Source organism: Psittacula echo, assembly GCF_963264785.1.
Source record: "Psittacula echo genome assembly, chromosome: Z".
Lineage (NCBI taxonomy): Eukaryota > Metazoa > Chordata > Aves > Psittaciformes > Psittacidae > Psittacula > Psittacula echo.
This window is the reverse complement of record NC_137742.1, coordinates 86,270,778-86,294,149: the sequence shown is the minus strand read 5'-3', so window position 1 is coordinate 86,294,149 and position 23,372 is coordinate 86,270,778. Positions and strand designations below refer to the sequence as shown.

General features: G+C 45.8%; 1 protein-coding gene across 1 annotated transcript; it reads right to left on the bottom strand.

Moving 5' to 3' along the window:
* Positions 1–255: 255 nt before the first annotated feature.
* Positions 256–23,045, bottom strand: HSF4 (heat shock transcription factor 4; the record flags this gene model as incomplete). The annotated part of the gene is made up of 13 exons (XM_080637687.1): positions 256–452; positions 2,214–2,301; positions 3,775–3,840; positions 4,894–4,999; positions 6,838–7,062; positions 8,880–9,004; positions 9,684–9,783; positions 11,704–11,768; positions 13,393–13,468; positions 16,115–16,239; positions 17,516–17,643; positions 18,927–19,035; positions 22,923–23,045. 13 exons carry the CDS (start codon positions 23,043–23,045, stop codon positions 256–258), a joined length of 1,533 nt encoding a protein of 510 aa, XP_080493813.1.
* Between the last annotated feature and the right edge of the window lie 327 nt (positions 23,046–23,372).

The window sequence follows — 23,372 nt, the reverse complement described above, 5'->3', positions numbered from 1 at the left end:
AAACCTGTCAAGTTCTCACTCCCCACAGGAGCAAGCACCAGAAGCAGTATTTCATTTAAACTTGCTATCCTGGGCAAACACTGAAATCCAGGTGCAGACAGGGTAATGCAACAGCGACTGACCATTTCCATCTACTCAAAAAGAAAGGGCACAAAAAGCAACTCTCTTGTGGGTTTCTGAGTCACTTTTGTTTCTTTACATTCAAACCTGTGGATGCTTGGATGGGTGGGAGGGAGACATTTTTTGGAATCTAAATCACTGGTTGTTGTCAGTTGAGGAGCTCAGGTTTAATGGGATCTCCCCTTGGACACCCACAGAGGACAGGTACGAAGCCATACTGCCAGATGGAACATAAAGTGATGAACTTTCAGGCAAGTTGATGAGGTCGTTTCCAGAGACTGACTGACGATCAACAAGGAACTGCTGGGTGCTTTCAAGAATGACATCTCTTCCTATAAGGCAAATGGACAAGAGAAAACTTAGTTTCTGGAAGGCAAGTTACCAGGCTTTATGTATGTAGAACTGAAAAGTGGCAAATCCCCACTGCATCAGGAGGTGAGGGGCCTCATTCCAGGCAAAAAAATGCTTAGAAACACTTGAGTCAAACTCGGACTCACTCAAATGCTCATTAAAATCGATAGTAATCTCTGCAGGTTGCCAAGCTGGTTTCTGCCTGAATGCTTAGGTGCCTCACAAGAAGTCAAAGAGGGATGACCAAATGGTTGGAGACACTGGAAAGCTTCTCTTCTCCACTCAAGAATTGTCTGGTTTTCCTCATCTTTGTAGAAGGAGACATCTGTTAATTGACCCACTATTCCAGCACCATGCCCCTGCAGCGACCAGAAAGGCTTTGCAAACTCCTGTGCAGTTCACAGGATGCTCCTCCTGTGCAGTTCAGCTCCAGCCTGCTGAAGAATTCTCTCCAATACAGCTGGGCTTCTAACACCTTCGATGCTCGTGCAAGATGCTGAGTTTAAAGTGGAGACTGGAAGTCCTTGAACAACACACAACATGTCCAGATTCTGGATTGGTCTCAGGTGGCTACAGTAGCAAGTGGAGGCTCACAAAAACTTTTCTTTCAGGTCTATCCCAGCTGAATACACGTGAAAATAATATCACTATTCCAAGACCAGGAAAACACTTCTGGATTCATATCTAAGGTCAATGACACACTTGATCAGAATCAGTGGGTGAGAGAAGGTCAGCTGGACAGTTCCCTTGAGGTCTGGTAAAACGTCTGGAGAAGCTGAGACATAACCTTTGCCTCTGACTGCTAGCAGCTACCGGGTCACCTCTCTGCAGCAGGAGGAAAAGAAAACACAGTGCAGTCCTTACTACCCCTACCCACTTAGATCCCCACATTGCTCTTAGATGGCAATGAACAGGTAGAAGAGATACCAGCAGATACAGTGCAGACCCAAGCAGAAACAGAGGTAGTTCAATTACATTTAAGCCTCAGTTTATCGTCCATACTTTTCCCACTGCTCAGTAACTAGCTTACAGTTGTTATGGTGTCCTGGGTTCAGCAACAGCAGTCAGTTTTTCTCCTTCTTAGTAGCTGGTGCAGTGCTGTGGTTTTGACTTTCGGCCTGGGAATAATACTGATAAAGCCGATGTTTTCAGTTGCTGGTCAGAATGTTTACCCTGACCAAGGACTTTGTGTGTCTCATGCTCTGCCAAGGAGGAGGAGAAGCCTGGAGGAAGCAGGGACAGGACACCTGACCCAAACTAGCCAAAGAGGTATTCCATACCACAGCACGTCATGCCCGGGGAGGTAACTGGGAGCTACCTGGAAGGGCACGTCCTCTTCTCTGTCAGGCTCTTTTCCAGCGGGCGGTATCGTATTCTCTTCCCTTGTTATTCCCCTTATCATTATTATTATTGGTGGCAGCAGTAGTGGGTTTGTGTTATACCTTAGTTACTGGACTGTTCTTATCTCAACTTGAGGGAGTTACATTCTTTTGATTCTCCTCCCCATCCCTCAGGGAGGGGGGGGGAGTAGAAACTGCGTGGTTCTAATTTACGGCCTGAGCTTAAACCACGACATATGGAAACATTGCGGATTGACAATTGTGAAAGTCAAATAACCAATATGTTTTGTTCCCTCAAAGAGGCAAATGGTCAGTGCTGGACATCGCATCTAGCTGCTGACATGTTTAACACCTTCATTACATCCCCATTCTCGAGTCTGCAAGAGCTGCCAGTGCTCCTACCTGGACAGGTGCTGTTAAATGGTGGGTTGAACACTTTTGAGGACAGCTCAGTTGCATTCTTCTCCAGATCCACTGTGAGACGCTGCATCTTGATGCAAAAATATAAACTACAATGTACAATTATACAAAGATGGGAGCTCGTTAGAACTAGACCATTTCTGAAAAATCAGTGCTTCATCAACGCTGCGCTCCCTGCCCTGCCTCTCCTCCATTTTGCTAAAACAGCCAAAAGTGTGTGCTCAAGGGAAGAATGCCTGATGGAGAGGGTATCCCCCTGGATATGGATGAGATGTAATAATGTAATAATGGAGAGATGTAACCCCCTGTCAGCACTGGCTAGAATGGCATGAGGGTCATGCCGTACAAGGAGGCCAGACTAGTGTCACTTTGGCTATCCCCACCTGGCTGCCAGACAAAGCAAACCCAGAGTCCTCTGCAGCCAGCAACAAATATGAAAGGAATCTTTCATATTTGAATGGATTTCCTTCCATTTCCATATAAATGGAATCTTCATTTCATTTGCCTTTGACTGTTTAAAGTACAACTAGCTTCTGCTTGCATGGCACTTCTAGGCACAGAAGTGCAGCAGGTATTACCCTCCAGGCTTCTCTGTGCTCAGAACTTCCTGTAGGACAAGCAAGCCTATCTCTGGGAGGCTACACCAGATGCTGGGAAATTCAGTGGACTTGAGAACTGAACTATAGAACATTGTAGCTTCCTCCTTGGCCTTTTCTCTAATGCAATCCTTTTAAAAAGAGACTGTCGCTGGCTTCCACAACTTGCTGATATTATCTATCTCTTCAAAGACTCTCCCTCTTAACACTCAGGAAGTAGAATTACCTAATAAATTTGAAATTATTAAATCAAAACTTAAAAAGGACAGTGATATCATGAAGCAGGCTTAGAGACATTTCACACTTCATTAAAATAGATTACACATTGCTTGCACATTTGTAGAGATGGCAGAACCATCCAAGTCTTTATCCTACCTGGCTGGCAATGAGGGCTCTGAAAATTCACCCTCCCTCCAGCAGGAAAAAGAACCCAGCCACAAAACACACATTTCTTTCACTGCTTATTAAATCACCATGTGCACTTCAGAAATGCCTGTGTCAATGTCAATCCCAAACAAATACTGCTAAGCAATTCCTCCTTGTTTTTTATGTAGGGGCATGCATGAACCTCTAATTACATATGGGTTTACTGCTCCCAAGATGCACAGAAATGGCTGCACTTTATAAAGAGCTTTGGCACAAAGACACTTTATGCATCTTCGGCATTAGCAGTATCTGATATTCATGCCAAGAGAAAGTTCAGAGCCAGTTTCAATTAAAGACTCCACAACATCAGTGAGTTTCTAAACAAGCTCTGGATTAGTGGGAAAGGCAGCTCAAGAGTATAAGGTAGCACTCTCAGCCTAGCCGCAGCAGATGTGTATTTGCTGTGCTTTAACACTCTCCCCTCTGTCTGTAAAATATCTCAGCATTCTTCAGTTATGCACAAGCCTTGCATCATCATCATCATTATTATTATTACTGTCTCAGAAACACACATTGCTTACCGGGGACAGACTAGCTTCCATTTCAGTCAAATTCCACTCATTGAAAGATAAATTGGGATTGAAGACCTGTTGAGAGAAAAATACAATGAGGGCTCAAAGATGTCATGGTTTAAGATACTCCAATGCTCATCTGCCTGCCTTGACTGCCTGCTGGGGTCACAACAGTGCTGGCAGAGATGCCAGAAAGCAATTCTGGCCTGTGCCTCAGCTCCTACAACATACTGACTGAAGTGACAGGCTCCATGAGCATTGATCTGCAACACAGCTAGAACAGCAAGGGCGCAGTGGTGGGCACTTGTGCTGAGCCACAAGACTTGCTGCTGCAAGTAAAGTAAAAGTCAAAATCAGTCACAGACACTTGGGAATTGGCTTTAAGAGAATAAGATTGATTTTTTTAAATGATTTTTCATTCCTATTTATCCATGCAAGTTTACCGTGTGTCTGTACTTGAAGCTCCTCCTCAAGGGAGCATATATTTGACATATAGATTCTTCTATACAGAGTTATTTGATTATTGGCAAAAAACTTTCATATACTAACTATATGTATAGGGGGAGAGAGAAAGAGATAAACAAACCTTCATACTGCTGCATATGTAGTTAAGAAAAAAGGCACTATCCATTTCTGAAGAAAAAAAGTGACCTAAGAACTGAAGACAGAAAAATATCTAGGCAGAGAGAAAATCTGACATCAGCTACACTTCCCATAATGTGAAGAAGAGGGGAACGTAGTAGACCTAAACAGTCTCAGAGTATCTAAGATGCAGAATATGCAGAAAATACTCTAACCTACTCAAAGCAATTACCAAACTAGCTAGACAGTTGTATTAAACCTATTTTACATAAATGTGTTAGGTCTCGTGTTGATGTCTCCATCAAATGCACTGTGTTTTGTGCTCCGTAAAGTTCAAACATGTATTTTCAGAACAAATGCAAAAAAGCATCATTTAAAGTCTGAAATCTTGCCAGTTCTTTCGAGCAGGTCAAAATAGGGTAGTGGCAGCATGTGACAGATAAGGTGCCACAGCAGGACAAGCAGCATGGTCTGTGTGTCTGTCTGATTTACAGCCCAAAGTACCACTGTGAACCCCACAACTGTTCCCTGCAGCCGGACACTCACATCCAAGAGGCTGGCTGGCTCCAGGCTGTACTGCTGGCTCCTCAGCAGCAGCTGCAGCCCTTCCAAGCTCCAGTCAGAGCCCTCCAAGGGATCTGAAATATCTGTTCTGAGAAAAGACAAGGGGAAATATTGCCATGAATGAGACTTGCATAGATACATATAGAAAGCAGGACTGAGCAGCCTTCCAACATGAGTTTATCCTTAAATCTCTTTCTGAAAACCTAAAGCTCACTGTCAGCCTGGGTTTATGCCATATAACTTGCTTTAGTCCCAGAAGCATAACCCAGCAGAGCACACAGGGAGCTGGGCTGGCAGTAAAACAAGTGGGACTACTTTCCTGGGTGACATGTAGTTTGGGGATGGAGAGTCTGTGCACATCTCCTCAAGACTGGGATATGCAAAGCTCTCCTTAGAAGAAATCCTAGAGATGCACTTGGGATGCAGAACAGGCTGTATTCCCATCCTACTGGGTCCAAAATGGCTGAATTAACTAATGGTTTTCAAGGCAGCCTGCCTTGAAATTATTTTTCAAGGATTTTTTAGGATTATTTTTCTTCTAATAAAATGATTTGAAGGACCCAGTGGGTTCAGAAGGAGGAATTTGGTTCTCTGTAAGGAATCAAAGGAAAATAGAAGTCTTTCTGATAACCCTATAGTTTTTCTGCCCAGTTCTCCTTACATTGCCGCAGTTGCCATCAAGAATGAATTCTGCAGTTGTAGACTATGCTCTCCTCCAGCTGAAGTCTGCTGTGCACTCATCCATGACACTGGTGCTACTGGGATTTCAACCTCAGCCCATGGCTGACTCCAGCTCCAGAAGTGGCTTACCCTGATTGCCCTCTGGCTGAGCCTAATGGCACTGTGCTAAAGCCCCTTGCCAGAGGACATCATCCTCTGGGTGACTGTCACATGCAGGATACCTGCATGGCCTGGCTCCAAAATAATGAAACCTCCATCCCTTTGTACCAGACTCCTGCACTCAGTGAACATAAACTGCCTACTCTCCATCCCTGTGAGTCGACTCACCTGCTATTTCATGATTTTAAGGCATGATTTTGCACCCTTTTATAAAGTCTTGCTTTGGATACCTGGCATTTTACTGAGCCCCCCCAGCTCAAGGAGGCAGGCATGGCAACGCAGCTAAGTTCTGTGGGGTTTCACTCTAAGTCAGAGATGGGGAAACCAGATCTCTTGTGGTGTCAGCTCCCCAGTGCCTTCCCAAAGCATGCAGCCACATGATGACTGCTCTCTGAGGACAGATCTAGCACTGAGAGAAGAAAGTCATCTTGGAAAGGGGATAGGAGGAGATGCACAGGGAGAACAGACTGAGGAGAAAAGTCTATTTGACTTCACAGTACAGGACAGGAGAAGACAGCGGGCAAATTATTTTCTTCTCAAGCCCAAGCCTGGACCTGATAAATGCTTTGTTGCCTTATCAAATATATGCCCTACTTACTGATTGTCACTGTCCATCACTGTCTGCATACCGGCACACAAACGACACCTCATTCACTGCACAGAAACACCACTGACAAATATTTCCTTAAGACTTTACGTAATGACTCAACAAAACAAGTGGCAGAGGGCACCAAAGTTATTGGAGGTGTAGTGTGGTGCAGTGGCCTGCAAGTCTGTAGATATGGACACTCGGAACTTGGGCAAATCCCTCTCACTGAGAAAACCCTCTTCCTGCTCCATGGCTCTGACACACATGCTCTGACAGCTCCTTCTCTGTTGGGTCCCTCAAGCAAACTCACCCACAGATCCCCCTACCCCTGTGAACTGTCCCCTGGGCTTCAAGCATTCTCTAAGCAGGTGCCACAGGTACAGGATGGAGCTCACCAGGCTGCATTAGATGACAAATTCAGCCTCCCTTTCCCTGCTGTGAATGAGAAAAGAGGGCCATGAACACACAGGGCCACAGCAGTCCCTTGCGCCCCTCACCTGTCCAGCAGTGCCCTTCTGCCTCTTCTCTCAGATGGTTGCGAGGTCCCTGGAGGGGCTGTGCCACAGCTCCCTTTGCCTTCCAGAACAGACTGAACCATGGCCACCGGGAGCACGGGGGGCTCAGAGCAAGCCTGGCAGCCTGGCAGTGGGACATCAGGCTCGGTGGTGGCTTTCACTCCAGGGCTGACTGGCTCTTCCTTGATCAGCATGAGACATTTCTCTCTGTATCAGAGACAAGACTTAGCACCACACACACACCTGCTCCACAAAGGCCTTGCTGGGAAGTGGAGTAGCACAAGGGCTTGCTTTCAGTTCCCAAACTGCCCCACAGTGTCTTTCCGCTTCCCTAGACAGGCAAAAGAAATCAGCAACCTTTCAGCAGGATCTAAAAACATGCTCATCTGGAATACCTTCAGTTACTCTATCAGTCAGAGTTATACAGAATTTGCCCCTTTCACTGTATGCAAATATGGAAAATACACTTCCATGTGTAAATCATTCCTCAGATGAGCTAAAGGGTCACAAGGCTAGGGAGGTTCCCCTGAAAAAGTCTCCACCCTAGAGATAGGAATGGGATTGGTAAGACCTTTTCCATGCTGGAGTTCGGATTCAACCAGCAAGCATTCTAGATCTCAATAACACAGGTCAGGACCTTGGGCTCTGAAGGATTTGGAACAGAAGCTGTCAAGATCTGACAGTCCCAGTCAGATGTTTTACTGGTTTGAAATCAGAGGTCTGCCTTTTTCCAGTGGAAAAGGCACTCCCTGTTATTGCTAGGCAGACACTGAAGTTTTGAATAGCAGCATTTTGTATGTAAAAATCTACTCTATACTACTAGTAGGTGATTTTACAGCTTCCTGGGATCCTGCACAACTGGAGCCAAAGGGACAAAGTCATGTAGATCAATAGGCACAGGGCATGGAAAGCCATACTGGAAAAATACTGTCTTACACCACTTACAGACTAGCTTTGCTGTATGACAACACACAGGCGTGTCACACCTAGGGGATGGGATGTGACACTACAAAGCCTTCCTCAGCATTCCTTTCAGATAATCTTCTCATCTCATTAATCCTAAACTCCCACCAGAAGCTCATGTTGGTTTAGGAAGTAGCACAGTGCTAAGCTCATGAGGGCCATGGATGGCTCAGATCCTCAGGCACAGCACAGATCAGAGGCCACCAGATGGCACTCAGTAATTAGCAGAAATAAGCAACTTGAAGGTTATAATTCGACTTTTTCTGCTTTAGAAATGGCTCCTGGTTTTTGCTGGTGGTGGTAGTGGTTTTGCTGTTGCTGCTGCTCCTTATCTGGAGCTCTTTACATGTTTCTAGCTAATTTTAGGGCTATGGTTTCAATGACGAAGCAGATTTACAGGCAATTTCTGAAGTATAACTACCTTGCCTCTATGCCTGAGAAACTGTTTCCATGATTCATCTGTCTACTTACTTTCCACTGATACTATTAGCTCTATTCTGCTACTAGCCCTAAATACTCTGCATGTCTGTGGCAGGAAGAGATAAGCATTAAAATACCTCTGCCTTCAGTTCCTAAGTTACTGGGGCCTTTTCACAGAAAAGCTGTCAAACATCGGAAGTTGTTGTGATGCAGCCCTTCTGTTCTCATTAGCAGAAAGATGAACAAGTTTGATTCTGCTTCTTCTTTGCCAAAGCCAAAAAGGAAACTTCTTTCTCTCTCTCAACAAGCACCACAAGTGTTAGTACCTCATTATTTGATAAAGTCTGAGAGAGCCCCTGTTCTGAGAACAAAACATAAAAAACCATGGAATACTTCTCCAAGAGGTTAGTGGAGGTTCTCAGCACGAAAGTTATGACTTTGTTTCCAAATTTATGCTGTTATTACCCCTCCCTAATTCTGACAATCTGACCTACATTGGATAAAATATTCCAGCCCACCATTTCTATAGAGATTTGTGAATCAGACAGAGACTTTGGTAGTTTTATGGCCAGGAAAAACTCATGTAAAGTTGTGCATTTCCACACCTGACTCACCCTGGTTTTAATCACAAACATGTTTACCTGTCATTTTCAGGAGGAGACTGCATATTTATTATGTTGGATGGTGATGCTTCAGTTACATCAGATATGATGGGTCCTCCAGCAACTGTGGGGCTGTTTAAGCAAGAGGCAGGTTCCGTTGATGGCTTAAAAGGAAAGCAAAAATCGTATTTATTCTTCTGGGGCCCAGAACAAGTCCAAGGCCCTTTCTGAGACACAGTTTGCTCACCATGCCCCTGAGTCCTCTTTGTACAGAAACCAAGAAAGGTTTTTACCTACTATGCAACAATATAATTTCCTCTGGTCTTTCCTCCAACCATACAGAGGTGCAGGTGCAAAATAAGCACTGTGACCAAAGTGTCAGCTACGGAGAGGGTTTGCCATGGCTGACATTTTGCCTAGACTGCTTGGCTTCCTCTGGAGGGAAAGATCCAACAGAGCACAGCTCCCCTCTTAGGAGCCATTGTCTGTCAGTAACTGCAATAACCTGGCTCTGGTCAGAAAGATCATAGTACTCCCTGCTAGAACATACTTCTTCCTCTCTGCCCTTAAGGTGAGCCAGGCTGGGGTAACAACATGGAGAGTTTGGTGTGCAGGGGCTGTCTTTCCCTCCCACATCAACACAGCAGCACAAGAGCATGAAAGCACGTGCCCCTCCTGAAACAGGGAAGCTGAAGAAATAATGAATGTCACCCAGCGTGGCAAGCCTCTTTTCTGCCAAGCTCTTGTCAAACTACTTGCTGTGTAACCTGTATTATTGCTTCAAACATTTTCCCACCCCAGGCAAAGAAATCCCACAAAGCTCAGAGGCTGCCGTAAACCTACCGACTGTATGAAATAGGGGTCATGAAGGGGATCTGTAGACAAATGCCGGCTGAACTTGGCCACTTGTGGAGCTGAGATCCCATTGTCAAGCATCAGAGGTCTGTGAAGAGAAACAGGTTTGTTTTCCCAGGACATAACTGACTGGTTTCTGGTTGTCTATATGAGAAACATCTCTCAGGCAAGGATTATTTTGCCCTGGTACTCTGCTTTTCCTGAGCTGTAAGGTGCTTTCTTGTCCAGTTATGGACAAGGAAGGGAAACAGTTTTTGAGGTCACAGTTAAAAAAGGGCATTAGCCATATAGAGAAGAGATGATCTAGGTTTTCTAGATCTCATTTGAAATATAAAAGTAAAATAACCAATTCATATTTTGAACTGAAGAAATTTAATTCATGCTTTCTTCTAATTGCTGGTGTTTTCAAGTTCTAGGCTGGATCCTCAGTTGTTTAAGGTAGCTACACTGGAATTATTAGTACAGTACTGGGAATGTGGCCTTGTTACCAGCTCCCTCGAGCTCAGGGCCTCTTTGGCAAGGCTAGATCTTCGTACATAGCACTGCATAGAAGGAACCCATGCCACCCATTAAGTAAGTAACAAAGCAGAGGGAGACATGAAGCAGAGTACAGCCTAAACTCATTGCATACAGGCTTTTAATAAATGGTTGACAGACTTTTGCAGATGTGGTCACTGGCAATAAGAAGCGGTCTGTGTGCTGGGTCCTGTACAGTAGTGCTTTACGTTTAGTAAATAATTGAAACCAAGAGAAAATGAGGAGCCTCAAACTGGCACTACCTTTCCCATCATGAAACTGCTTGGGTGGCAGTCTTTGGGCTTGTGGTACAGTCCCAGAGGAGCTGGAAACTGGTATATTTTCCTGCACACCCACTATTGTTACTGCTGTGATGATCCTATAAAGCTGCCTAGCAAATCCCTTTTCTCCTCCTGATGTTCTGCAGCCAGGAAAAGCATCTTCAGTAATCCTTTAGAAGACAGGGGTTTGGTGGGGTGCAGCAGAGAAAGCCAACAGGTTTTCCCCCAGTAATGTCAAACAGGCTTGTCAGAAGATCATTCCTAGCTCCTTTCATTCTACAGACACTGGAGCTGGATATGCTGGGAGAACGTATGGGTTGGGTCAGCCCAATTAGATCCCACAGTGAAGGGCATTATACAGCAGGTTGCAGTGACCACAGTGCTTGAGATCTCAGTGTGGTCTAACAGCTTGTTTAAGAGTCTGTTCCTATTTTATGACATTAACTAAAGACACAGAATAGAAAAGAACATTTGAATCACCCTGACATGGGCCTCGCTGCAGCATAATCTGCCCTTCAGCACCCAGTGAGATATCATAGTCAGCCCTGAGACAATTATGAATTTCTAAGCATCCAGCTCTCTGCTCCAAGGGCCACAAGTGACACCCCCCCCCCCATCCAACACTTATTATCAAAGTAACTTCGGCAACTAACCCATTTAAAGGCTCCCGGGTCAGAAGTTCCTGTGACACCTACAGACATACCAACCCTGTCCATGAAGAGCTTATTTATCTTATTTATCTCAGCTAAAATCTTTTTCCACCTTCTCTGTAAGGCCTGCAGGTTACCTGTCACCAAACCTGTGTTGAAGACACACCTCATGCAGTGACTGTGGATCAATCTAAAGGTGCCTATGGGCTAGCTGTGTTCTGCTCCTACTTTGTGCAGGCCCTGCTCCTGCTGATGGCAAGTGGCAAAACTGTAGGACCACCGGTGGGGTCCTGCCCTTTACCCTCCCAATAATCAGTGCTCCCACCTCCCACTGTGAGCTGTGTTTCCCCAGCAAAGGTCACAAGCTGACACGGTGCTTCTCTAAAGGCCACTGAATGGAGCATGTCAGCAGGTCTGACTCGGCAGTTCAGCCCATTCATTTCCCATCACCATGGTGCCCTGGTCCGGTGACCGCCCGCCTGGGCAAGCTGAGCTTGTGCTTTTAGTGAGGGGCAGCATTATGCACCCGTGAGCGTGTGCGCACCACACAAGGGTACTTACAGCTTCCTCTTTATCCCAGTGCTGCTAGGGCTTGATTGGAGCTGGCCAAACAGAAACTGAATCAGCTGTCAGGAGAGATCAAAATTCACTGTTCATCAGCAGAGTGATTCAGCACTCCCTGCTCTCAGCCATCCTTATCTCACGCATTCCTCCCTCCTGACACCACCCCAAAGCTGGGAGCAGCCATGGAATGTGGGAGCCAAATGGAAAGAGACACTGGAGCCCAAGACACCTCCAAGCATTCCAAGAACTCAAACGACCTGTCTGGCTTTCAAGGAACTCAGCCAGGTGCCTGCTTTGCACAAAGGCTGGCAGATGCGTGTGCTGAGTGCCTTCTCTCTTTGCTTCTGTGCAAGCAGAACTCCAGTTACCCTGATTAGACCTGGGAATCTGCCTGTGAAGTACATATGCAAATATTCCTAGGCCTGAAGTTAGACTTTTCCTCCATAAAAGTCTTTAGAGACCTTTACAAGAGGCTCTAGAAAGTCTGACAAAAGACTTTGCAAGTGAAAGAGGCAATCCCCTAGGGGAGACCCTGGATGGAGTTTTCATCTCTTTTAGATGAGTTCTTCAGCTCTGTGAAATTCAGTAACGACAGAAGAGGACTCTAAAAAGGATGCAGAATGGCTTTGGAAAGGAATCACTTGGCAACGTATTCCCAGGTCAGCTTGAGCCTAATGCTCTGCTTTGCCCTCCAGACAAAGAGAGCATTATTATATCACAGCTGTCTCTTACTCATTGCTCAATATAACAAAAAAGAGTTGCATAAATGTTTCCACCATGAGCGGTGTGGCTGGCCCAGCCTCAGAGCTGGAGGAAGGCTTGATAGCCGCGTGCATTTCTATCTGGTCCTGTGACTCTGTGATGCCACGTGAAGGTCAGAACGTGGCTCCCAGGAGGATTGAGCAATGTGACATGCTTAGTCACGTCAGCACCATCTGGGAATCACTGGAGAGGCCTTTTCTAGCACTGGTCATGCTAGGCATTAAGGGAAATGGTTCTGCAGCTCTCCTTGGGTCTACAAGGCTGTACAGTAATTCCTCAACCAGCAATTCCACAACTGCCCAAAGAACTGGGGAATGCTTCATCCCTGGCAGTGTTCAAGGCCAGGTTGGACAGAGCTTGGAGCAACCTGCTCTAGTGGAAGGCGTCCCTGCCTATGGCAGGGGTTGGAATTGGATGAGCTTTAAGGCCCTTTCCAACCCAAACCAGTCTATGATTCTATACCAGTAACACCAGCAAATGTAACAGTTGCTGGAGGTCCCCGTCGTGGGAATAGCTAAACAATTCTGCTGCCTGCAGCTTCAATGCTGGCAGAAGGGGGAGGTTCCTCTGCTGTAGGAAGGAAACAGAAGTCCAAAGGCACTTCTACAACCACAACTCAGCCAATACAGGGCAATTAGTTAGAGTTGTGCTCTCTTGCTCAGGTCTTCACAGAAAAGTGGTTTCTAACATCACCATCAGCAAGGACTCACAGGGAAATTAAAATCTTTTGCTCAAAGGCATAATCTGTGCTTTGTTAATGGCCACTTTCCATAGGACACGTAAGAGCATCATAGTTTGGGAGAGAGGGAAACTAAATATACCACAATATCAGTGTGGAGAAGATTATGGGACAAGCAAAACAAAAATCAGAAGAGGACATACACTATGGCACACAAGTGAGTTTGCAGCTAAAACGACCATTACCTTGTTGATCACTTTCTGTTGCTGTGAGTGGTTCTGTCGGAGAGAAACAACTTCCCGCCAAAGAACTTCGTTTTGCCTGAAAGAGAAAAAAAGAAATTTTCCGTGAGCACAGAAGCATCACAACAGCCCCTGGTGCTGCCATGATGCACAGCATACCCAACTGTGCAAAGTCTGACCCACTCTGGGGCTCTTGCAGTGCTTGGCTCTTTTCAGGTGTCTCAAACAGGGTCACACAGTTGCTTTCCTTGTTTTTCCTTGACCTCAAAAGAACAAATCATGGAGGAAAAACAAATTAAAGAGAAGTCAGTGTTTATAGGGGAGAGTACAAGAGGTCACATGTGAAGATATCATGGGGCATTTGGGCCAAACTCAGAATTTCAGCAAGGCCTGATTTGTGACTTGGTATGATTTTGAATACCAAGACTGTTCTTCCTGCAGGAGGCAAGAAAGCCCAACCTCTCCACAACTGCCTCAGTGCCTCCAGGGGCCAAGAGATCCTATTGATAGAGAGCCTATGTATTCTGCCCACTGAAACCTCAAACACGTGGTGGTTTGAGGTATGTTCGGGAGTGACTGGAGCAGCTTCTGTATCTTAGAGCCTTAGAGCCTTGAACTGGGAGGACTATAAGGATTTTATTAGTGGGAGTCACTGATTTCATCCAGCACAGGCAGGTGTCCAGCTTGCAACTGCATAGAGCATATTTCATTTCTGTCTGCAGACACAGCACACAGGGGAGTTTGCAGACTTCCTTGAACAATCAGCCCAGAAAGTGGGATGAGAAGATGCTGAGTTTATTTACTGCGCTACCTGCAAATTAGGATGCCAGCCAAGTCCATGAGCAGAAAATTTTGTCAGCCAATCTATCTTGAGTATATGGATGTATAAAAACTGTCAGGCCAGCAAAACCTATCATACAGGTGAAATTTATAAATCCTTTGGGATTTTTTAGCTTTTCTAGTGTGGATTGATGCTAGAACTTGGAAGATAAGGGCCAGGGCTCGAAATAGCACAGTAGCTGCCCTAGTACCGCAGCCAGAATCTCTGCAGTGAACTTTCTGAAGTGGTACTGACAGGATTTTCAGCAAAGCAGGTTCCTTAGTCTGACAGATCGTACTGGAGTTATGTCCTTAATGGTTGCTCACCATGGCTTCAGCCTGGGATTTCTAGTCTGTCTTACTTTATAAAATTTGTATTATTTTCTTCAGCTGAATGCAATTTTGCCTTTTGCTAGATGGAGGAAGGTAGCAAGCAAATCCAAAGGGAGAATAAACTAAAATGAAGGCCAAATCATCGATACTAGAATTCCCTAAAAATAAAATAAGATACAAGCCTAGAAACTCTTTCATTGCCACTGCACCTGGATTGCATAGTGTGGTTTTCATGCATATACTAAGTGTGGGAATCATTAAAAACTGAGGTAGGATAGAAGTATTTATCTATGGCACGTAGGATGCTGGGCTGGAATAAAGCTTCCCAGTGTGAGGTGTTCTGTCAAAGCCTGGGATGCCAGGGTCATCTGGTGATGTATGTATACCAGCTTTCAGTGTAAAAAAAGGTTTTGGGGTCTTTCTGATTATTGAAGTGCTTTTTAAACAGAGTTCTCTGCAAGTATTAAAATTCTGGAGGCAAGTAAAAACCTCTGAGAGTACCTGATTTATAAAACCACATCCAGTGACTAAATGGACATGGTTTAACAATGGAAGTGGTTTAACTATTTAACCATGCCAAGTGCAAGGTCCTACACCTGGGTCGGAGCAATCCCAGGCACAGCTACAGGTTGGGCAGAGAAGAGATTCAGAGCAGCCCTGAGGAGAAGGACTTGGGGGTGTTGGTGGATGAGAAAATGAACATGAGCCGGCTTCAGTGTGCACTCACAGCCCAGAAAGCCAACTGTATCCTGGGCTGCATCAAAAGGAGCGTGACCAGCAGGTTGAAGGAGGTGATTCTGCCCCTCTACTCTGCTCTCGTGAGACCTCACTTGGAGTATTGTGTGCAGTTCTGGTGTCCTCAACAGAAAAAGGACATGGAAGTGTTGGAACAAGTCCAGAGGAGGGCCACGAGGATGATCAGGGGACTGGAGCACCTCCCGTATGAAGACAGGCTGAGAAAGTTGGGGCTGTTCAGCCTGGAGAAGAGAAGGCTGCATGGAGACCTCATAGCAGCCTTCCAGTATCTGAAGGGGCCTACAGGGATGCTGGGGATGGACTCTTCATCAGGGACTGTAGTGACAGGACAAGGGGTGACGGGTTCAAACTTAAACAGGGGAAGTTTAGATTGGATATAAGGAAGAAATTCTTTACTGAGAGGGTGGTGAGGCACTGGAATGGGTTGCCCAGGGAGGTTGTGAATGCTTCATCCTTGGCGGTGTTCAAGACCAGGTTGGATGAGGCCTTAGGTGACATGGTTTAGTGTGGGGTGTCCCTGGCCATGGCAGGGGGGTTGGAACTAGATGATCTTAAGGTCCTTTCCAAACCTAACTTCTATGATTCTGTGATATACACGTTTCCTATATGGCTGCCTCTGATCCTCATCTATAAAGGGAAAACACAGATGAAGAAAATTTGTCTGCATTTCACAGAGGGGAAAAAAGGCTCAGCATTTATTCATATTTTGCAGATCACAGGATCTGCATAGAAATCCCACATGGCTCTTTCTTTCAAACATCCCCCAAGACCAACAACTCTAGAGAAGCAAATGCAGACTAAGTAGAATTCAACTTACTGCTTCATGTCCTGCACTTGACACTCCATGTTCTCCTGCTGACTTCTCAGTATCTGTACCTCATATATCAACCTGCTAAGGTCCTCCTGACGCATCTTGGTCTCCTCACTTTTCACTACTGACACCTGAGGAGGGAAAATCAAACATGGATTTTACCAATACGAGAAGGGCCATGGGCAGAGTCCTTGCTGTGGCTTGGGGGCAGGACTTCCACTAGCTGGGCTCTGATGTGCTGAAATGGTGGGAAAGGCAACACGCAGAAGAGTCTGAACTATCCCTAAGGTATTATTGCAAGGGCCAAAGGGATAAAACAGAGCAAAGAGTGGGACAAATCCTTTCATGCAGAGGGTGTGTTGGCAGCAGAACATTTCTCAGCAGAGGGGGAACTTATTTCAAATCAGCTTGGGAGAAAGAAGAACAAACAATGTATTTTGAGGAGCAGGGAGGAATTGAACTGGCTTGTTTGATTAAATCTTTCTACTTTAGCTTCAGAAAGACTCAGTTCAGCTTTGTATTTTACATGGATGAGGCTGTCAAACTGATGTACTACATTTGGATTTCCAAAAGTCTTTTGCTGAATCCCCTTTCCTGGAGCTGCAGTGCTAATTCAGAGAGGACAGCCTTTTCTGGGCATCAGTAACAGGCTAAAAAACAGGAAACAGAGGACAGAAAAAGGTTCTCTCTTCTATAATAACAGGAGATGACTGTCGGTATACCCTGCAGGAGTTACGCTGTACTTCTAACAATTCAAAAGCAGAGGTGGAATCAGGCCTGACCGTGCAGCACTACACGAAGATCTTGTAATACTGACAACAGAGCAAATAACCACAGTCAAAACTCTAATGAAAGTCCAGGCTTGCACACCAAGGACCCCTGCCCCAACTGTCCATGGAGATGGACAGAAACCAGACCACGGGGTGATTGTGGAATTTGGTTGAGCGGTCCATAGGACAGGGCCCTGTGGTCTGAAAGCAATAAAGCATTTGGGGAGTCAAAGATAGGAATGCAGCTGTGGTATAAACCCTCACAATGACCATGGAGTGCTGTTCTGCTCAATCCACCCCCAAAAAGGGGATTTAGGAGGCCGAAGGCTCCTACTGGGGCATTTCCTATTCAAGATGCCTGAGGGATGGGAAACAAGTATTCATTACTTCTCTCCTAGCAGAAGACCTGAGGGAAACAAAATAAAGAGACAACAGGCCTAAAGCAAACCAAGAGAGCTACATCTCCACACAGAGACTACGTTGTGGGGCATATTGCTGAGGGATGTTTTGAAGAAGCACCAAGTAGCCTCTCCACACGGGTGGTGTGGAACCTTCTGGACCAGGGACTTGCCATGCCTCAGCCTTTCTTCCCACCGAAGAGGCTCACCAGGGGTCCCCCCATCCTGTGTCCCCTCACCTTCCTCTTGATGTGCTCCAGGAGGTGCTCATGGCCCTGCAGGAAGCAGAGGTGCTGGAACTCGGTGTCATCCCGCTCAGGCTTGACAAGACCTCCCTGCTCGATGTTCACCACCTTCCTGAAGCCATCTGCAGTGAGAGGGTGCAGATGAAGGGCTGACAGACCAGGCCTTCCTTCTCACCTCCCACCCCATCACTTCTGAGGATGTTTCTGTTCTTTCCCCCCACTTTTTCAAGCTGTGCACCCTCCCTGCATCTGGGCATGCTTTTGGGCCACATCTACAAGAAATCCAGCACAAAGGAAAGCACTGAGCACCCCACTGGCCACCCCAGCTGCTGGCCCACACCATGGAGGACTTGCCAGCAATCCCTTGAGCGCGTTGGATTGACAGGAGCTAAAATGCTCCCTCTTATGAAATCTCTGGTTTGAGGTTGCCCAGAGAAGCTGTGGCTGCCCCATCCCTGGCAGTGTTCAAGGCCAGGTTGGACGGGGCTTGGAGCAATCTGGTTTACTGGAAGGTGTCCCTGCCCATGGCAAGGGGCTGGAACTGGGTGAGCTTTAAGGTCCCTTCCAACCCAAACCAGTCTGGGATTTGCAAGCCAAAGGATTCAGGAGAAGAATTTTCAAAGGCACAGACCAGCAGCAGGTGACCCAAAAAAGCGTTCCATGCACATTTAGAAATCTACTTTGAGTACTTCTCTGAAGCCCTAGAAACATTTCTAAAACATATCTAATGGCTGGCCTAAAAAGTACAGTAGTGCTACTGTATAGTTAAATATCAAAGTTAAAACTTCAATGGAGAATTTTGTGAATTGGTCATTAAAAAAACTTCCGAAAGCTATCATCACAAAAGAACCACACTTAACACAGTCACAAGCTAGATATGTCTGAAAACTACACCTAAACCTGCTTTAAGGAGTGAAAACGATCAGCAAGGCAAGGTTTACAGGGAGAAGTACTGTGTTATTAGTTCAGTGATACAGCTGGTGAAATGGGTAAGGTCTAGGCGTGCTATCCCCAGAAGTAGCAGTTTCTGAGGGAGGTGGCACAGTATCAGGCTGCTGGAAAAAGCCCCATATAGAATAAAATGGAAAAGAAATAAAAATAGGTTATGAAATTGAGGCAATTTGAGAAGCAGAAAACCTGGTACTTAAAATCTGTACATCTCACAATGTAATCTAACAGAAATTTCATTCTGGAATCAAAGGTCAGTGCAAGGAAGTCTGGGATCCCCTGGGGTCTCACAGGCAAGTCCCCTTCAGGAAAATCAATAATGCCCAGCAATGCATAAATGGGAGATCTCAACTTTTCTACTCACACTTCTCTTTCATGCTCCCTTTCCACCTGCTCTTTCTGTCACCCCCATGTCTGTAGGACCCCCATATGGAGAGGCTCAGGAGGTTGAACTCACACATGTTCAGCTGCCGGACGAAACTGGCCATGTTGTTGTGTTTGAAATACTTGGGCAGCACCTCTTTGGCAAAGCGTCCTTGGTCGAACACATGGAAGCTGGTGCCATTCTGCAAAGGAGACAAGGACAAAGTCGCTGTCAGAGGAGCATTCCTGACTACAAGAGCGGCACGGGAGGTGGTGGTTCCCTTGAGTCCTACAGCAGGGCAAGTCATGCTCTCAGAACTGTCACCTTGAAGCTAAAAGCAGTGACAACATCCTTCAGTGACGCATGTGCTCCTTTCAGTTCTGGTACAATCAGTTCTCTGCAACTGCAGTTTTGATCTTTTCCTACTAAGCTTTGCCAGTGCTTAGTTGAGAACCTCAACTAAGGTGATGTGAGATGTGAGAAAAACCACAGACATTTGCACTCAGATGCTGTTAGCCTGTGATCAGGCCCCTTTGTGTGGACCTCACAGAAAGATTCTGATGTCTGAAGAGGTCCTGAAAGGTAGAAACTGCCATTATAACCCTTCGATCTGCTTGCATAGGTCTAACCCAACCCATCTGCTTCAGAGCCCAGCTGTCCTAGAGGGACTGCAGCTTGGAAATATGGCACAAGGAGCACAGCAAGGCAAGAAAACACATCATCTCTGGAGACACCACACTGATCCTGAAGCTCTATGCACTGTCTCCTGATTATCTTTGAAAGCACACAGACACAAGGACAACTGCAATATGTTAACAGTGATGCTCTACAGTCCAAGCTAGCAACATGCATATTAACCAGATAAAATACCCGCTCCTGGGGTTGCACTGCTGAGATTCATGACTGCAAAGCAATGCAAAGTTCCTGGGATTGTTGGCAGAGACAGGCACACTGCAGGTCATGTCCTTCCCCTGCCTGGTTTTCTACCTGCTGAGAGTTCAGCTCATACAGAGAGGGCCTGTGAGACACAACACACTGAAGCTGCCTTGAAACATTCTGCAAACAGCAATTCATGCAAGCTTTATAAGGGACAGAAGAACTGTCAATTAATTTTAAACAACGTTTTCTAAATGCCCAGTGTCAGCAGCCTCAATGTCTCCAGGATATGGGGATTGGGGAAACAAGCTTAAATCCCCTCTCTGCTCAGGATGGGGAGCAGCACGTGGGAATTTGGAGGAATGAAGGATCATTATTTCAGGCTTTGCAGCACACAGTGTGCTTTTGTAAACTTGCAGAGAATGTTACTGAGGGGCAAACACTGGGTTTGATTGTGGAGAAGAAGCTGCAGAAAGCTGCCAGGGGAGCCACCCAGGTGTGCAATCAAAGCTTTCAGCTTTATAGAGACAGGCAAAATGCAGAGACCTATGCCACTGCAAAGCCACCAGCAGATGTTAGGGACTTACCAAACCAGCTGCAGCCAAGTTTCAAGGGACAGCAAGCCAAAGACACCAGGGTCTGCAAGACTTTGGCAAGGCTGGGATCTGAGACCAACACAGCCACTGTCATCCTCCTGCTGTGTTCAGCATTATTACCAGCAGTCAAGCAGTGTATCAGCCAGGGGGGTTATTTCACACCAGACAGGTACTTGACAGAGGACCCTGAGTGCCCAGTGCAGGACCCACCATGCATCCATGGCAAACCCTGCTGCCCTACTTGTTGCCACTACATCTTCATCACCAAACAGTGTGAATTTCCTCCATTCCCTCTGTGCTCTGGCTCATTTGTCAGCTCCAACAATCCTGCATGCCCACAGACGTGCTGCTTTGGGTCAGCTGTACTTCTTGCTCCTTGCTCACTGCTACAAACACTGCGCAGGACTGTTTGCCTCGACAGCACCCTCTGACGATCACCAGGGTTTTTCCTATCATTCCTTACCCCATGCAGCAGAAGCAAAGGCTGATCCAGAACTTAAGAGATTCACTAATAACCTCTATGCTGGAAGCATCCTCACAGGCCAAGCTTGCAGATACGACAGCAGGGACCAGGGTTTCCCAGCACTGCAAAGGCTGCCTTGGGGACAGAGCTGGTTTATCCTGCTTCTCTTGTGCTTCTGTCCACGCACTGTCTGCGATACAGCTGTGCATCCCAGGCTGCACATGCTTATGCAAAATGAGAAGCACAAGGCTTTTGTGACCTGAACATCTCCTTATGGCCCCTCTTGAGAGGTCATTCCTTTGCATTTCTGCAGATGTAGTGTACTCAGAAGCCAGCACACCTGAAAGGGATCCTGCAGACACTAGAAACTTCAGAGTTACTGTGTGTTCACCAATGAACCCGGCATGTACCAGCTTGTTCCCATACAGCAGCTTGACTTACATTGCAGGGGTACCAGCTGGGACAAACTCTGAAAGTCTTCTCTGCCCAAAGCAAAATTGACTCTCAGTCTTGGCAGACGCTTATCTTCACTGTTTTTGACAGACACACAATGACAGACACCCTGTGCCCTGCCCAGGCAAGCTACATCAGGAATTTGCCAGTTCTTCCTAACTGCATCTTCCATTTTAAAAAAAACCTACTCATTTAATTACTTCTTGTCCAATCTACCATGGGCACAGACAGCAGACTTTTGCTTTCCATCTTATAACTGCCTTCAGTGTATATATAAACCATTATCACATTTCCTCTCCATCTCTTCTCCTTCATAGGTCCTATTTTCTAAGAGTTCTGATTGTGTACAGAAATCTTAGGCATGCACACAATTTCTCAGCTCCAACAACACTGATGGATATAAGAGGAAACACATGGGAAACATGGGAACATGCAACCTGGGAAACTTAGACATCTGAAAGCCTTACCAAAACGTCCCAAGAACGTAGCTTTTGTTAGAATTTGTAGTTGTAGAATTTGTTATGTTGTTAGAATTTTGTTGTAGCCTGTGTTGTGCTGTAGGAAAGCAAAGCATGGTGGTGGTGGTGAGTCAGAAATAATGACGTAACAGATAGGGGACTATTCATGCACATTAGAACATCCTTCCAAGATTGAAAGTCCTCATTTAAAACACACAATACCAAAACTTGGTGGTTCTCAAAGGTATGGCCATGTAATACCAACATCAGAAAGCAACCATTACCTTGGATAATAATGCAGCTCAAATACTATCTCATGTCTTCAAAGAAAACTCTACTGGACACAAATATATGACAGAAAGGCTCAGAAAGGCTGCTTTAGACTTCCCTCCCCTGCACCCTTAAATCTGCTTTTGTTATAGATTCTCAATTTTGGAGAACACGTTAATGCCCATGACTTCTAACTCCCTGATAAAGACAAATCACATTATTTGCAACAACTCTTACATCAAAAGCACAATGTGGTATCAAAATGCCATATGAGGGGGATAAATAAATAATTCCAATTATCTGATTGCACTTACTATATTAATGCCTTAGTGACAAATAAGAAGCCAAAGCAAAGCAATCTATCCTTATGAAGCTGTACACACATCGCCATGATCATCACAAAGACTCATTGAAAAATCAAGTAAAGCTCTTCCAAAATGCGAGTGATTTACAGTGCCAGTCTGAGATCTGTTTAAACTATAAGTTTCAGCCCGATGTCTGAATGCTGTTAATCTGCTGCCTGCTCCCAAGGCATTTGTGAATGTTGCATATTTCTTAATCGTAATAAAAATAGCAGTGGAAATTTTTAAGGACTTTGCACCTTTTCTAGAAGATCTTAGGAAAGTGCAGATTCAATTGAAATGAAAACCCTCCTCAAATAGTCTGGCTTTTTTACAAGGTTCGGTATCAGACACCCTTTAAGACTCTTCAAGTGAAATGTGTATATATTGTTACTAAAATACTCCCAAACCAGTTGTCCCTTTCAAACAGAAAAGCCACAATATTGCAGATAAATAATATCAAGTATATCTAAAAGGCTTCCTGATGAAATGTCAGTCCTTTCACTCTCCTAGTTAGCTATCAGCACTGTAAAGCAAAGGGAAGTTGCTGTGCAATGCAGTGCTCAGGCCTCAAACCTGTGTTTTTCTGGTGTTGCAGGCACTTGGTGACACCCCATAGCTGCTGTACTTACAGTACTCCAGCAGATGAGATGGTTCGTTTCAGGATCTTCCACCAGCGTCCAGAGTTTGGTTAGGAAGGCTGGCACATTGCTGGAGTATCCATCCATCACCAGAGAGCTGGGTGAATCCTGCATAGTTTTCCAGTGTCCCAGCTACTCCAGCCCCATTGCTCTCGGGTTCACAGAACCAACCACCCAATTTTATCCTGGGCCAGTGGAAAGTAGGCTCCCAGGGAGTCACATCAGCAGTGCTGCTCGCACTCTTCAAAACTCAGCACAATGCGATGGCATCACCAGCCCTGGAGAACAATACACAGAATGAAAGTGCACTGCAGCCGATCTCTCAGCACTGTGAATAAACACGCAGCGTCATGCACAGGGAACACGTGCTGGGCACCTTCTGCTGTGAGCCTGGCAACTCACCGGGGTGAATCCACTGCTGAGAGCCTCTGGGACACGCAG